Here is a 17,529-nt window from a genome sequence, read left to right as displayed (position 1 = left end):
ATACAAGACCCGAAGCCGGGGGACCTTACATTATACAAGACCCGGGGGACCTTACATTATATAGGACCCGGGGCCGGGGCACCTTACATTATACAGGACCCGGGGCCGGGGGACCTTACATTATACAGGACCCGAGGCCGGGGGACCTTACATTATACAAGACCCGGGGGACCTTACATTATATAGGACCCGGGGCCGGGGGACCTTACATTATACAGGACCCGGGGCCGGGGGACCTTACATTATACAGGACCCAGGGCCGGGGGACCTTACATTATACAGGACCCGGGGCCCTTACATTATACAGGACCCGAGGCCGGAGGACCTTACATTATACAGGACCCGAGGCCGGAGGACCTTACATTATACAAGACCCGAAGCCGGGGGACCTTACATTATACAAGACCCGGGGGACCTTACATTATATAGGACCCGGGGCCGGGGCACCTTACATTATACAGGACCCGGGGCCGGGGGACCTTACATTATACAGGACCTGAGGCCGGGGGACCTTACATTATACAGGACCCGAGGCCGGGGGACCTTACATTATACACGACCCGGGGCCGGAGGACCTTACATTATACATTACCCGGGGGACCTTACATTATACAGGACCCGAGGCCGGAGGACCTTACATTATACAAGACCCGAGGCCGGGGGACCTTACATTATACAAGACCCGGGGGACCTTACATTATACAGGACCCGGGGCCGGGGGACCTTAAATTATACAGGACCCGAGGCCGGAGGACCTTACATTATACAAGACCCGGGGGACCTTACATTATACAGGACCCGGGGCCGGGGGACCTTACATTATACAGGACCCGGGGCCGGGGGACCTTACATTATACAGGACCCGGGGCCGGGGGACCTTACATTATACAGGACCCGGGGCCGGGGGACCTTACATTATACAGGACCCGGGGCCGGGGGACCTTACATTATACAGGACCCGGGGCCGGGGGGCCTTACATTATACAGGACCCGGGGCCGGGGGACCTTACATTATACAGGACCCGGGGCCGGGGGACCTTACATTATACAGGACCCGGGGCCGGGGGACCTTACATTATACAGGACCCGGGGCCGGGGGACCTTACATTATACAGGACCCGGGGCCGGGGGACCTTACATTATACAGGACCCGGGGCCGGGGGACCTTACATTATACAGGACCCGAGGCCGGAGGACCTTACATTATACAGGACCCGAGGCCGGAGGACCTTACATTATACAGGACCCGAGGCCGGGGGACCTTACATTATATAGGACCCGGGGCACCTTACATTATACAGGACCTGAGGCCGGGTGACACAATATTATACAGGACCCGAGGCCGGGAGGACCTTACATTATACAGGACCCGGGGCCGGGGGACCTTACATTATACAGGACCCGAGGCCGGGGGACCTTACATTATACAGGACCCGAGGCCGGGGAACCTTACATTATACATTACCCGGGGGACCTTACATTATACAGGACCCGGGGGACCTTACATTATACAGGACCCGGGGGACCTTACATTATACAGGACCCGGGGGACCTTACATTATACAGGACCCGGGGGACCTTACATTATACAGGACCCGGGGCCGGGGAACCTTACATTATACAGGACCCGGGGGACCTTACATTATACAGGACCCGGGGGACCTTACATTATACAGGACCCGGGGCCGGGAGGACCTTACATTATACAGGACCCAGGGCCGGGAGGACCTTACATTATACAGGACCCGGGAGGACCTTACATTATACAGGACCCGGGGCCGGGGGACCTTACATTGCACAGGACCTTGGATATAACCGTGTATATAAGCTTATTTAACCCCTCCCTGACTGCAGGGGTCTGCAGGCGTCTTATGAGCCTCGGAGCCGTGCGGCCCCCCAGGAATGTGTCTGGCGCGGCTCTGACCACCTGTCAGGGATCCGGTATCGGTCCGCGGCTATTTCTGTCGGGCAGTTTGTAGTCCGCTCCACTACGAGCCTCATAAATGACAAAACATGAAAACAGATCGAGCGGCCAAACATTCCCCGTCCACCGGGGGCCACGCTGGCCGCCACCACTTCTACACTTACTCCTCCTGGATCATGTCGCCCTGCGGGTGATTGAGCTGGCGTGCCAGGATGGCGTCCGTCTCCAGCACCACTATCAGCTTCTCGGTCTCGGAGATGTTGTTGGCCGTGATGTCTTTGTACATCACAGGCTGCTGGGCCAGAAGCTTCTCCACATCCTGGATGGGAAAGAGTTAAAAAACGGGGTTAGGAATTTGGTAGATAGAATGTACGCAGCTCCCGTCCCAAGTAATGTGAATAATGCAGCTGCAGTACCCTCAGTCACCATCTGGTGGCGCCATTACTATGCACTCTAATAGAAATGCATGGAGGAAGCCACTGCCCCCTGCAGGTGGAATGTAAGAATGCCCTCCACTGCAGAACATCTTACATCCGGAGACCCCGCAGATTGTGAGCGACCTCCGCACCCCGAGTGATCCGGGAGGAGATCCAAGTCCCTGCCCGGCTCCCAGCGGCTCTGCTCCGGCCGTGTGATGTGTTTCCACCGCACTTCCCGGCCGTTTCCTGCCCTGTTTCCTTACAAAAAGCTATAAAAAGTGATTTATGAGCCGAGGACGGAGCTTATCGGGGTCTGCAAAGCATAAAAGCCCCCCTTCACGCCCGTTCGCTGCCAAAATCAAAACATCTCATCCACTTTGCACAAGTTTCCAATTATTGCTCCAGTTACACCCAAAACAGATTCCAAAATCCTACAGGCACATTATGCAATACAGTCTCCATATATCATTAGAGCCTCATGCTTCTGATACATTGCTCCAGATCCCCTGGAAGTTACCAGTGGCTGACGTTCCCCCCCCCCACACCCCACCCCACTCTTCCCCAAATGTAATGGCACCAGATTTTGTCCAACTGGCTGTTATGGAAGACCCTCCACCCCTGTAGTGTTTGTCTGACGGCAGTCACCACTAGGGGGAGCTCAGGAGTTCACTGCATACTACAGTAATCTGCATGCAGTGAGCTCCCCCTAGTGGTGACTGCAGGGAGGACAGCAGTGTTACTACAGTAATTATTGCTCCAAAGTGATCAGGTGGGATCAAGTCTTGGAGTGAAATCAATATGATAACAGTAATGCTGCGGAGCTATAACTATAATGAATTGATCGGGGGGTGGGGGGGGCGACACTGACTGTGCCTGGAAAACCCAACAGAGGCTCGTCCCTTTAAGGGATAGTCTGGTAGGTGGGCACTGTGTACATGCAGGCTGGTAGGAGGGCACCATTTACAGGTTCATATGTAGGTGGACACTATTCATTTGCAGGTTGGTAGGTGGGCACTGTATACATGCAGGCTGGTAGGTGGGCACTGTGCACATGCAGGTTGGTAGGTGGGCACTGTATACATGCAGGCTGGTAGGTGGGCACTGTGCACATGCAGGTTGGTAGGTGGGCACTGTGCACATGCAGGGTGGTAGGTGGGCACTGTGCACATGCAGGCTGGTAGGTGGGCACTGTGCACATGCAGGCTGGTAGGTGGGCACTGTGCACATGCAGGCTGGTAGGTGGGTACTGTGCACATGCAGGCTGGTAGGTGGGTACTGTGTACATGCAGGCTGGTAGGTGGGTACTGTGTACATGCAGGCTGGTAGGTGGGTACTGTGTACATGCAGGCTGGTAGGTGGGTACTGTGTACATGCAGGCTGGTAGGTGGGTACTGTGTACATGCAGGCTGGTAGGTGGGTACTGTGTACATGCAGGCTGGTAGGTGGGTACTGTATACATGCAGGCTGGTAGGTGGGTACTCTGTACATGCAGGCTGGTAGGTGGGTACTGTGCACATGCAGGCTGGTAGGTGGGTACTGTGTACATGCAGGCTGGTAGGTGGGTACTGTGTACATGCAGGCTGGTAGGTGGGTACTGTGTACATGCAGGCTGGTAGGTGGGCACTGTGCACATGCAGGCTGGTAGGTGGGCACTGTGCACATGCAGGCTGGTAGGTGGGTACTGTGTACATGCAGGCTGGTAGGTGGGCACTGTGTACATGCAGGCTGGTAGGTGGGTACTGTGTACATGCAGGCTGGTAGGTGGGCACTGTGTACATGCAGGCTGGTAGGTGGGTACTGTGTACATGCAGGCTGGTAGGTGGGCACTGTGCACATGCAGGCTGGTAGGTGGGCACTGTGTACATGCAGGCTGGTAGGTGGGCACTGTGTACATGCAGGCTGGTAGGTGGGCACTGTGTACATGCAGACTGGTAGGTGGGTACTGTGTACATGCAGACTGGTAGGTGGGTACTGTGTACATGCAGGCTGGTAGGTGGGCACTGTGCACATGCAGGCTGGAAGGTGGGCACTGCACATGCAGGCTGGTAGGTGGGCACTGTGCACATGCAGGCTGGTAGGTGGGCACTGTGCACATGCAGGCTGGTAGGTGGGCACTGTGCACATGCAGGCTGGTAGGTGGGCACTGTGCACATGCAGGCTGGTAGGTGGGCACTGTGCACATGCAGGCTGGAAGGTGGGCACTGTGTACATGCAGGCTGGAAGGTGGGCACTGTGCACATGCAGGCTGGAAGGTGGGCACTGTGCACATGCAGGCTGGTAGGTGGGCACTGTGCACATGCAGGCTGGAAGGTGGGCACTGTGCACATGCAGGCTGGTAGGTGGGCACTGTGCACATGCAGACTGGTAGGTGGGCACTGTGCACATGCAGACTGGTAGGTGGGCACTGTGTACATGCAGGCTGGTAGGTGGGCACTGTGCACATGCAGACTGGTAGGTGGCACTGTGTACATGCAGGTTGGTAGGTGGGCACTGTACACATGCAGACTGGTAGGTGGGTACTGTGTACATGCAGGCTGGGAGGTGGGCACTGTGCATGCAGGCTGGGAGGTGGGCACTGTATACATGCAGATTATCTATAGGTGGTACATATAACTGGTACCTATAGATTCCTGCACTCATGTAGATGTCAGATGTGATCATTGCTTACTCATGTGATGGGTGCCAATGTCTATAGAATGGGTGGCTGTATGACGAGTGTCACTCTCTATATGACGGGTGTCACTTTCTATATGATGGGTGCCAATGTCTATAAGATGGGTGCCTGTATGGCAGGTGTCACTTTCATTATGACAGGTGCCTGTATGGTGGGTGTCACTCTCTATATGGTGGGCACATATATGTTGGGTGGCTGTATGACGGGTGTCACTCTCTATATGACAGGTGCCTGTATGCTGAGTGTCACTCTATATATGGCGGGTGTCACTCTCTATATGGCGGGTGTCACTCTCTATATGGCGGGTGTCACTCTCTCTATATGGCGGGTGTCACTCTCTATATGGCGGGTGTAACTCTCTCTATATGGCGGGTGTAACTCTCTCTATATGGCGGGTGTCACTCTCTCTATATGGCGGGTGTCACTCTCTATATGGCGGGTGCCTGTATGGCGGGTGTCACTCTCTCTATATGGCGGGTGTCACTCTCTATATGGCGGGTGTCACTCTCTCTATATGGCGGGTGTCACTCTCTATATGGCGGGTGTAACTCTCTCTATATGGCGGGTGTAACTCTCTCTATATGGCGGGTGTCACTCTCTCTATATGGCGGGTGTCACTCTCTATATGGCGGGTGCCTGTATGGCGGGTGTCACTCTCTCTATATGGCGGGTGTCACTCTCTATATGGCGGGTGTCACTCTCTCTATATGGCGGGTGTCACTCTCTATATGGCGGGTGTAACTCTCTCTATATGGCGGGTGTAACTCTCTCTATATGGCGGGTGTCACTCTCTCTATATGGCGGGTGTCACTCTCTATATGGCGGGTGCCTGTATGGCGGGTGTCACTCTCTCTATATGGCGGGTGTCACTCTCTCTATATGGCGGGTGTCACTCTCTATATGGCGGGTACATATATGTTGGCTGGCTGTATGGCGGGTGTCACTCTCTCTATATGGCGGGTGTCACTCTCTATATGGCGGGTGCCTGTATGGCGGGTGTCACTCTCTCTATATGGCGGGTGTCACTCTCTCTATATGGCGGGTGTCACTCTCTATATGGCGGGTGCCTGTATGGCGGGTGTCACTCTCTATATGGCGGGTGTCACTCTCTATATGGCGGGTGTCACACTCTATATGGTGGGCACATTATGTTGGCGCCCCTGCCCGTACCTTCTGCAGCTTGGAGTCGGTGTCCACCACGTTGCGCTCCACCTGGTCGGCATTCTTCTGCAGTCGGTCGATGAGCTCGGACAGCTCCTTGTTGGAGATCCTGTAAGAGGAGACAGTACTGATGTCAGCCAGGCACAGCATAGTCCTCCTCGCCGCGCAGTCCTCCTCGCGTGCAGTCCTCTCCCTCTGGTTCACACCCCTGGGCCGGCCGAGCCCCAGCCCTGAGAAGCCCGGTGGTGCCAGGGGGGGGCCTGCAGCCCTGACGGGCACGCTGCCAGCCTATTAGCCGGTGACTCATTCTGCCTTTTGTATTACTTTCCAAACTATGTGTGTGTCTAAGCGAAAGGATCAGGCGTGTGCTCAGCCCCGCTCCGCGCTGCCAGCCCCACGGACTGTTGTTGACATGGGACTGCCAGTGATTGCTTGCATGTGTGTAGCTATAGGGGGTGGAGGAGTTGCATTGTCACCTGGATCCCAGCACTGAAAATACCCTTTTCAGGGTCTGACTGCTATTTACATGGGGCTGTCTATCATCCCTTGAACATAAACAGATGCAGAGGTTGCAGCACCCCCCTTTCGAGGGTCTACCTGCTCTTTTTATGGGACTGCCAATCATTGCTTGCCTCTATAGGGGTTGCAGTTGCACCTGAGCCCTAGCGCCTGCATCACCTTACTGCTGTTTACATGGGACTGCTAGTCATTCTTTGTATTTCTTAAAGGTCCCCTTTCTTTTTGAGCCCACATACTTGCTGCAGGAACTGACTGTTGCATGCTACATATGTGCAGGAGGCCCAGGGTCCCAATAGCCAAACAAAACCGAGCCCCTGTCACTGCTGCGGACCCCCGCCTGCACCTCCTCGGAGCTTCCCCTGACTCTTATAACAGTTTCATCATGTGTGAGCAGTCGCAAGACCTTCCAAGTCGCTGGCTTGGCACAGCAGAGGTTAAACTTATAATGAGACAGGATGAGCTCCAGAGTAAATAAGTTAATTAGGGAATTTCTGCCATACTCCTCCCTTACACAAACATATCTAGCTGCAATGGGAGGAATGGCTGAGGTGTGAGGCATATGGTGCCTCCTGGGGAATGGCTGCTGTACATGGAGGCTGTGCTACCATTGCTAGGAAGAAGTAATAAGAATTAGAGGTACTCGCATATACACCCTTTTTAAAATCTTCCCCCATTTTGCACATGTCACCCTCACAAGGATGCCCCTCTAGTTGCCATTAAAACTTTCCTATAAGCAGTGAGCCTGCGTGCTGGTGACCAAGAGGAGGCATGTATTTCAGGATGGGCTGAGAGGAGAGATACGGCAGAATGGGGCTATATATACAGGGGACATAAAGGAAACATTTACTCCAAGAGGGGTTGTATATAGAGGGGACAGAAAGGAGAGATCTACTGCAGGATCAAATGTATAAACAGGGAACTGAAAGTAGAGCTATACTGCAGGGTGGGATGCATATGCAATGGACAAAAAACTATACTGCAGGATGGGCTGTATATACCAAGGACAGAAATAAAAGATATACTTTAGGATGGAATGTATATACAGGGAACAGAAAGTAGATCTATACTGCATGATGGGATAAACAGGATAAAAAGAAGAACTATACTGCAGGATGGGCTGTATATACCAAGGACAGAAAGAAGAGATATACTTTAGGATGGAATGCATATACAGGGAACAGAAAGTAGATCTATACTGCAGGATGGGATAAACAGAGGATAAAAAGAACTATACTGAAGGGTGGGCTGTATATACCTGGGATAGAAAGAAGAGATCTACATTAGGATGGAATGCATATACAGGGAACAGAAAGTATATCTATACTGCATGATGGGATAAACAGGATAAAAAGAAGAACTATACTGCAGGATGGGCTGTATATACCAAGGACAGAAAGAAGAGATATACTTTAGGATGGAATGCATATACAGGGAACAGAAAGTATATCTATACTGCAGGATGGGATAAACAGAGGATAAAAAGAACTATACTGAAGGGTGGGCTGTATATACCTGGGATAGAAAGAAGAGATCTACATTAGGATGGAAAGCATATACAGGGAACAGAAAAAGTAGAGCTATACTGCATGATGGGATAAACGGGGACAATAAGAACTATACTGAAGGGTGGGCTGTACATACCTGGGACAGAAAGAGGAGATATACTTTAGGATGGAATGCATATACAGGGAACAGAAAGTAGATGCTACACTGCAGGATGGGATAAACGGGACAAAAAAAACTATACTGAAAGGTGGGCTATATATACACATGGGACAGAAAGTAGAAATATATACTTTAGGATGTAATGCACATACAGGAGACAGGAAGTAGCGCTATACTGCAGGATGGAATGCCATATGCAGGGGACCGACATGAGAGCTATGATGGAGCATATTATACATGGAGCAGAAAGGAAAGATCTACTGCAAGATGGAATGCATATACAGGGAACAGACAGTAGAGCTATACTGCAGCATTCCATGCATATGCAGAGGACAGAAATGAAAGATATATTAAAAAAATGGGGCTTTTTATACATGGAACAGAAAGGAGAGATACACTGCAGCGTAGGATGCATATTTAGGGGACATAAAAAGATATACTGTTTGATGGGTTGTGTATAGAGGGGATCGAAAAAGATATATCCTGAGGATCGGATGCCTATACAGGAGACAAAAGGATAGATGTAATGTAGAATGGGTTGTATATAGAGGGGACAGAAATAAAAGCTACACTGCAGTATCAGGCAGTTATTAGAGGGGCTGAGAGGAGAGATATACTGTGTATAGCGGTGTATAGAGGGGCAGCGATTATTTTAGCTGTATTTGTTGCCTGCTGCTTAGAGTTCCATAATGTGAACTTACAAATGCTACATAGGACAGAGGATTATCTTCTGCCATATGGATCAACAAAACAGCATTTGCATCTGGCAAAACGGATTTGTCAGCAGCAGGGAACAAACACCGCTCATTTCCAGCACTGCCTAGTACCTACAAGTTACATTGTAGAGGAGTGCAGGACAGTTGAGCTTGGTTATAACCAGCTAATGATGTAAAGCCACACTGCAGTTATACTGATGTAGATGGCAGAAGAGAACACCGTTCAGGCAGTGCACAGTAGCATAAGGTGACTTCTACAGTTTTATAAGCTGCATTATAACTCAAAGACATGGGTGTAGGCAGCAACACACAGGAGAGGGGGAATGGTGGGGTGTGCAGCACTGAGAAGAAGCAAGGTGCTGCTGGGAAATGTAGTTTTAGCAGTGTAGAAATAGGACTGACCTTTTAGCTATATGAAGCGGGATGCACACGGGGCAGATGGAAAGAAACACAAAGTAACAAGAGAGAAACATTTTGTTGGGTTGGCCTGTATACTAGCAATACAAAAAGTGTGATTGTGGGAATTACCCTGCAGTGGTGTTTTGTGGCTTCTAATATACTTTATCATGATCTCTTATTGCTGTCAGGGAATGGAAACATTCATATGTACAGTCACAGGCTAGGCTTGTTACAATTGTATCCAGTCTACACAATGTGCAGCCACCAGACGCTCACATCTCTCTCCTGCGCTGATGGTTTGTTACAATGTGTCAGAGCAGGGATCCTGCATACAATCATCTGCAGATGAAACAGCCAGAAAAAAAAAAAAAAGTGTTGCCCCAATTTGCAGAGATACATTGTAACAAGGTATCAGAAGAAGAGATATTGGTGCTGTTGATGCCACCAAGTATCTAAACATTCCCGGGGTACGTGCAGATAACCCCCGATACCCTCCCGTCCTGACTTCTCACCTATAGGAGTCCTGAAAAGACAAATATGCATCATAAGGGGCAATGATAAACCCAAAACGCAGGCCCTATCTAGACTGAAACCCTCCCGGGATCATCTTGTCTTCACCGGACCCTATAAATCTCGCCCTGCCCGACACGGATATGTCCGGAATGTTCTCCCTGCACTCGGGGCCGGCGCTTGTTTTGAATGGGATTGTCCAGAATTAGAAAAACAAGGCAAAAACTGCGCCACACCTGTCCACGGCTCCGCTCCCAAAGTGCACCGGCCACGAGCACCACTTCAGTCTCAGAAAACAACACTGTTATTTATTATAGCGCCATTTATTCCATGGAATGTGACAAGTGTCGGATTATCGGATGTTGTGGATTATCAGCAAATTGACATTTTAATCGTTTGCCGCTGCAAAACAAATGCTACCTGTATATACAGCGACTGTCAGTGGGGTCTATAATCTCACCCTAAATGTGAAGAGAAAAGATAGGAGAGGGGAAAGAAGGGAGAAGTGGAGAAAGAAATGGGGAAAAGGTGGAGAAAGAGGAGGATAAGTGCCGGGGGAAGGTGAGGGGAGGTGAGAGGGGAGAAAAGGAGGATGGAAGGAAAGAGGGTGACAGAAGTGATAGGAGGAGATGGGAGAAGAAGAGGGGGAAAGAAGATGGAAGGAAAGAGGATGAGAGAGGAGAAGAGGTGATATGAGGAGAAGAGGTGATAGGAGGATATGGGAGAAGATGATAGAAGAAGGGGTGGAAGGGAAAGAGGATGGGAGAAGAAGGGGGAAAAGGAGATGGAAGGAAAAGAGGATGAGAGGAGAAGAAGTGATAGGAGGAGATGGGAGAAGAAGAGGGGAAGTAGATGGAAGGAAATAGGGTGACAGAAGTGATAGGAGGAGATGGGAGAAGAAGAGGGGGAAAGAAGATGGAAGGAAAGAGGATGAGAGAGGAGAAGAGGTGATAGGAGGAGAAGAGGTGATAGGAGGATATGGGAGAAGATGATAGAAGAAGGGGTGGGAGGGAAAGAGGATGGGAGAAGAAGGGGGAAAAGGGATGAGAGGAGGAGATGGGAGAAGAAGGGGGAAAAGGGATAAGAAGGGGGAAAAGGAGATGGAAGGAAAAGAGGATGAGAGGAGAAGACGTGATAGGAGGAGATGGGAGAAGAAGAGGGGAAGTAGATGGAAGGAAATAGGAGAAGGGGTGATAGGAGGAGATGGGGAAGAAGGGGGGGGAAAGAAGAAGATGGAAGGAAAGAGGATGAGAGAGGAGAAGAGGTGATAGGAGGAGATAGGAGAAGATGAGAGAAGAAGGGGTGAAAGGGAGACGGAAGGGGAGAGGATGAGGGACGAGAAGAAGTGATAGGAGGAGATGGGAGAACGAGGGAAAAGAAGATGGAAGGAAAGAGGAGAGAGGAGAAGGGGTGATAGGAGGAGATGGGAGAAGAAGGGGGAAAAGGAGATGGAAGGGAAGAGGATGAGAGAGGAGAAGAGGTGATAAGAGGAGATAGAAGGAAAAAGGTTGAGAGGAGTAGTGATAGGAGGAGATGGGGGAGAAAGGAAGAAAAGGAGATGGAAGGAAAGAGGATGAGAGAGAAAAAGAGGTGATAGGAGGAGATGGAAAAGGAATGGAAGGAAAGAGGATGAGAGAGGAGAAAAAGTGATAAGAGGAGATGTGAAAGGAAGGGAGCAGAGGCGATAAGAAGGATAGTGAGGCGAGGGAGGATTGAGGAGACAGATGCATGCTGGGTTTGCAGGATCTCCCATGTTCTGTCCTCCATGTTTGTGGCGCTTTCGTCTTTCACCTTTCACTGATTTCGGAGTCCGGCCGGGGGTCCGCAGCTCGGAGCAGCAATATTACTCATCAGACAGGAATGTGCATGGGGAAATAGCTGCAGATAATGAGAGGCCGTGATAACCTATTGTACCACATTCCACTAATCTGGCATCCAATACTCCAGACATTCTTGCAGCCGCTCCGGGGCAGAGGGAACCAATCACTGATGACATTAGAGCAGCGGAAACATTTCACGTCTTTGAGCGTCCGACACCTGACAAGTCCATCGAAGAAGCCGATACCAATACGGCTCATAGAGAAATACCATAAAGGTGGTCACTCCCATCAGGTCACATAAATAGAGAATATAGGGAGTCCAGATTGTGGGGGAGATCGTACAAAGTGACGTACCCCTGGACAGACCTCCACCCAGGTCCTCCGTGCTGCCATGATGTCTTAATTTATGTAATAAGCTTTGTCTTAAAGGGGAACTCCACCTCAATAATAATGATCTGAGATGATGTCATCAGATGGGAGGGGCAACTCTGGACCCACTATAGCTAAAATAAACCCCTCATCCTAAGTCCGGAGGTGATGTAGGACACCCCAAACTGTTAAAAAAAAAATATTTAGGAAAATCTGATTACTAGTGCAAATGGAGGTTTTTAGACAGAAATCCACTTATACACCATGATGGTGAGGTGTACGGGGCTGTATGATGAATGCATTTCCTATACAGAGAGTTCTTCACCGATGACATCATCATCACCAATGACGTAATGTTTCCCGAAAGCAGTGACGCCTCCGCTTCCATCACTCACCTCCTTCACTTAAAAAAAAAAATCTCTCATTTGGATTTTTAATTCATTTTCATTAGACTCATTAAAACGCCTCCTACGCCCTCAGGCATCGGCCTCGTGAAATCATGGTCTAGAATGTTTTTTTATGTAATTTTCTAAATTTTAAAATAATTTGCTACAAAATGTTCTGATCGCAGCCACTTCTGTACCCCGGTGAGATCATTTAAAGGGTATCATTGGCGAGAAGGTGCTCCTGCTCCACCCACTGCAGAACCCCTCCCCTGCTCATGTCTTCATTCCCAGCATCTGATTGGCTACACAGTGTTCTATGCCCGCCTACCCTGCTCATGTCTTCATTCCCAGCATCTGATTGGCTACACAGTGTTCTATGCCCGCCTACCCTGCTCATGTCTTCATTTCCAGCATCTGATTGGCTACACAGTGTTCTATGCCCGCCTACCCTGCTCATGTCTTCATTCCCAGCATCTGATTGGCTACACAGTGTTCTATGCCCGCCTACCCTGCTCATGTCTTTATTCCCAGCATCTGATTGGCTACACAGTGTTCTATCCCTGCCTACCCTGCTCATGTCTTCATTCCCAGTATCTGATTGGCTACACAGTGTTCTATCCCTGCCTACCCTGCTCATGTCTTCATTCCCAGTATCTGATTGGCTACACAGTGTTCTATCCCTGCCTACCCTGCTCATGTCTTCATTCCCAGCATCTGATTGGCTACACAGTGTTCTATGCCCGCCTACCCTGCTCATGTCTTCATTCCCAGCATCTGATTGGCTACACAGTGTTCTATCCCTGCCTACCCTGCTCATGTCTTCATTCTAGCATCTGATTGGCCATTGAGTGTTCTATCCCCGCCTACTTTTTAGCGCATCAATTAAAGTTAAGATCATTTCTACGACCTGATTGGCTACAAGAATCTTTAGCTTCTCAGCATCTGATTGGCTATACAGTGTTCTATTCCTTCCTACCCTGCTCATGTCTTTATTCCTAGCATGTGATTGGCTACACAGTGTTCTATCCCCGCCTAACCTGCTTATGTCTTTATTCCCAGCATCTGATTGGCTATACAGTGTTCTATCCTCACCTCCCCTGCTCATGTCTATATTCCCAGCATCTGATTGGCTATACAGTGTTCTATCCCTGCCTCCCCTGCTCATGTCTATATTCCCAGCATCTGATTGGCTACACAGTGTTCTATCCCCGCCTACTTTCTTTTAGAGCTTCTTCTTTGCTTAATCATCCCCAGGATCTGATTGGCCACGATGTATTCTGTTCTTTTCCTTTATTTCCCAGCACAACTCTTGATGCCTTTGATATTAATCCCAAGGTCTCCACCTGTTACAGCTCCTTTCCTTTATGGCTGACTGTAGTGTTTCAGCTCCTCCTTTTTTAATATCGCCTCTTTTTTTATATCTTTATGCCAGTCATCTGGTTACCTCTCCTGCTTTTGTAATCTTTCCTATAATACGATTGGCTATTTGCTTTCCTATCCCCAGCTATTCCCCAAACTCCTTCCTTTATGCCATGTTTTGATTGGCTATTGGGTGTTCTATTCCCTCCCCCTTCCACATCTTCCCTGCTGCTGCTATCTGATTGGCTCCAGGGTGTTATAAGCCCACCCATTCTGTAGCCAGTATCCAGCTGTTGGGATCTGATTGACTATGGGATTTTCTAGCTTCGCCTATTCCATAACTGGATTTCTGCTGTTGTGATCTGATTAGTTCCAGTGTTCTAGCCTCACCCATTCAACACCCCTATACCTCATACTGTATTCTGATTGGTTCTTAGATTTCTAACCCCACCCATTCTACTACTACTCTCCTGATGTTGTAATGTGATTGCTTTCTGGGTGTCTAATCCCACCCATTCCTCTATTCTTTCCCTGCTGCTGTAATATGATTGGTTTCTGGGTTTCTAATCCCACCCATTCCTCTATTCTTTCCCTGCTGCTGTAATATGATTGGTTTCTGGGTTTCTAATCCCACCCATTCCTCTATTCTTTCCATGCTGCTGTAATCTGATTGGTTCCTAGGTTTTCTGACCCCACCCATTCTACATTTTTTGTTTACCTGCTGCAATCTGATTGGCTGCAACATGTTTATCTTTAACCTAGGATTGCTTCTGCAGTACAACGCCACAGCTATAGAAGCACAATATATAGCTGCATTCTACGGCACTAGGTGGTGTCAGCTATTACAGCAGGTTATGTATTGCTGTCAGGTGACGGCCGGACCTGCAGCGACCTGCACTCCGCACAGAATGTGAGATCAGTTTTGCTGCAGGGAAAACATTTCAACAAAAGTGAGAAAAGTGAAAAATTACTTGAAGATTTTCCAATGACCCCTCAAGGCCACAACTACAGGAGAGTATACACAAGACTGTGGATATTCCTTACTGCACAATATACAGCACTGGTGGACAATTCCACATGGGCATATATAAAGCCTATGGAGAGAGCAGGGACACTCCGCTGCCTGTAGATTGGTGGTTTCCCACTGGTAACAGCCCAGCTCGATGCTACAACAAACTGCAGACGGCAACAATTCCCTGTATTCTCAAAGTCAGCAAAGCCTAAATATACAAGGGTGCATTATGTTCTTAGGGCTTGGGATATGATTCTATGGAGGGACTGGATATACTGCAGCCCAAGGATTAGGCACACAGTGGAGGGATTGGGCATGCTGTGAGTAGAGCCATATGGCCTGCCGTGCGGTGGAGGGTGGGACGCGAAGTGGTGGAAGGGATGCTGAGTGATGGGGTGGAGAGTGGGACGTGGCTTGACGGGGCGGAGGGTGGGAAGTGTAGCGCCAGGGTGGAAGGTGGTACATCGAGCGGAGGGTCAGACACAGGTCAAGGGGGCAGAGGGTGGAACGTGGCTCGACAGGGTGGAGAGAGGGATGATGAGCACTGGGGCAGAGGGTGGGACAACGAGCAGAGGGTGGAACGTGGATCAACAAAGCGGAGGGTGGGACAACGCGCATAGGGTGGAACGACGAGCGCCGGGGCGGAGGGTGGAACAACGAGCGCCGGGGCGGAAGGTTGGGACGACGAGCGAGGGGGCGGAAGGGTGGAACGACGATGGGCCGGGGCGGAAGGGTGGAACGACGATGGGCCGGGGCGGAAGGGTGGAACGACGATGGGCCGGGGCGGAAGGGTGGAACGACGATGGGCCGGGGCGGAAGGGTGGGACGACGATGGGCCGGGGCGGAAGGGTGGGACGACTAACGCCGGGGCGGAGCGTGGGACGACTAGCGCCGGGGCGGAGGGTGGGACAACGAGCAGAGGGTGGGACGACGAGCAGAGGGTGGGACGATGAACTCTGGAGCAGAGCGTGGGACGACTAGCGCCGGGGCGGAGCGTGGGACGATGAGCAGAGGGTGGGACGATGAACTCCGGAGCAGAGGCTGGGACGACGAGCGCCGGGGCGGAAGGGTGTAACAACGATGGGGCAGAAGGGTGGGATGACGAGCGCCGGGGCGGAGGGTGGGACGACGATGGGCCGGGGCGGAAGGGTGGGATGAAGAGCGCCGGGGCGGAGGGTGGGACGACGATGGGCCGGGGCGTAAGGGTGGGACGACGATGGGCCGGGGCGTAAGGGTGGGACGACGAACTCTGGAGCAGAGGGTGGGACGACGGGCCGGGGCGGAAGGGTGGGACGACGAACTCTGGAGCAGAGGGTGGGACGACGAACTCTGGAGCAGAGGGTGGGACGACGAACTCTGGAGCAGAGGGTGGGACGACGAACTCTGGAGCAGAGGGTGGGACGACGAACTCTGGAGCAGAGGGTGGGACGACGAACTCTGGAGCAGAGGGTGGGACGACGAACTCTGGAGCAGAGGGTGGGACGACGAACTCTGGAGCAGAGGGTGGGACGACGAACTCTGGAGCAGAGGGTGGGACGACGAACTCTGGAGCAGAGGGTGGGACGACGAACTCTGGAGCAGAGGGTGGGACGACGAACTCTGGAGCAGAGGGTGGGACGACGAACTCTGGAGCAGAGGGTGGGACGACGAACTCTGGAGCAGAGGGTGGGACGACGAACTCTGGAGCAGAGGGTGGGACGACGAACTCTGGAGCAGAGGGTGGGACGACGAACTCTGGAGCAGAGGGTGGGACGACGAACTCTGGAGCAGAGGGTGGGACGACGAACTCTGGAGCAGAGGGTGGGACGACGAACTCTGGAGCAGAGGGTGGGACGACGAACTCTGGAGCAGAGGGTGGGACGACTAGCGCCGGGGCGGAAGGCTGGGACGACAAGCAGAGGGTGGGACGACAAGCGCCGGGGCGGATGGGTGGGAACGACGAGCAGAGGGTGGGACGACGAGCAGTGGGGCGGACGGTAAGATTGTAGTAATGCTTTTCTTTTAAAAATGGTTCAAAAACTATTTGTTTCTCAAGAGGCTAAAAGTATGGACTATTTTAACATTGTGCGGCAGGAACTGAGATCCCACCTGGGGACAGTTCTGTGAGGGGGCATGAAAGCCCCTCTGCCCCGTTATGAGGCACCGGTGTTATTTCTTGCACGCGTGTCCGGTCTCAGCTTTTGCATTAGGCCCAGAAGCTCCGTGTTAAACACTAACTCTTGCAGCTCACCCCATCCATGGACAAAGAGGTTCTGCAGCAGCGATTATTGGTGAGGCCCTGCGGTGTATGAGCGCAGCCCTGTGATTGCCCGCTCGCTCCTCTACTGTGCGGAGCTGCAGACTATTCCATATGTTTATATAAGTCGTCTGCCCCTGAGGAGGGAACAGCCCAAACCTCTGATCTGTGATGGATCCGATACAATGTACAGCACAGACATGGAAATGAGGAGATCACTCCTGACAGGAGAAGCGTTCCCCGCACCGCAGCCCGCACACACCGCCAGCAGCCGGCAGGCTGCGGCCTGTACAAAGAATTCAGCTCTACATATTTAGGATTAACTTTACTGATTATATTTAATGGAAAAGAAGGAGAGGA

The 17,529-nt window shown here is 51.3% G+C and overlaps 1 protein-coding gene across 1 annotated transcript in view; it reads right to left on the bottom strand.

Annotated features, from left to right (window-relative positions):
- Window positions 1–17,529, bottom strand: part of PPL (periplakin) — a 60,002-nt gene that overhangs the window by 15,752 nt on the left and 26,721 nt on the right. The window contains exons 2-3 of the mRNA XM_075318428.1: window positions 6,188–6,287; window positions 2,089–2,243 (exon numbers count right to left, since the gene is read on the bottom strand). Of these exons, the coding sequence (XP_075174543.1) occupies window positions 2,089–2,243; window positions 6,188–6,287 (255 nt within the window). The remainder of the gene's footprint in view (window positions 1–2,088; window positions 2,244–6,187; window positions 6,288–17,529) is intronic.

Source organism: Anomaloglossus baeobatrachus, chromosome 7 (assembly GCF_048569485.1).
Source record: "Anomaloglossus baeobatrachus isolate aAnoBae1 chromosome 7, aAnoBae1.hap1, whole genome shotgun sequence".
NCBI classification, from domain to species: domain Eukaryota; kingdom Metazoa; phylum Chordata; class Amphibia; order Anura; family Aromobatidae; genus Anomaloglossus; species Anomaloglossus baeobatrachus.
Note: the sequence above shows the minus strand (reverse complement) of the source record. Positions and strands in the feature narration are given on the sequence as shown.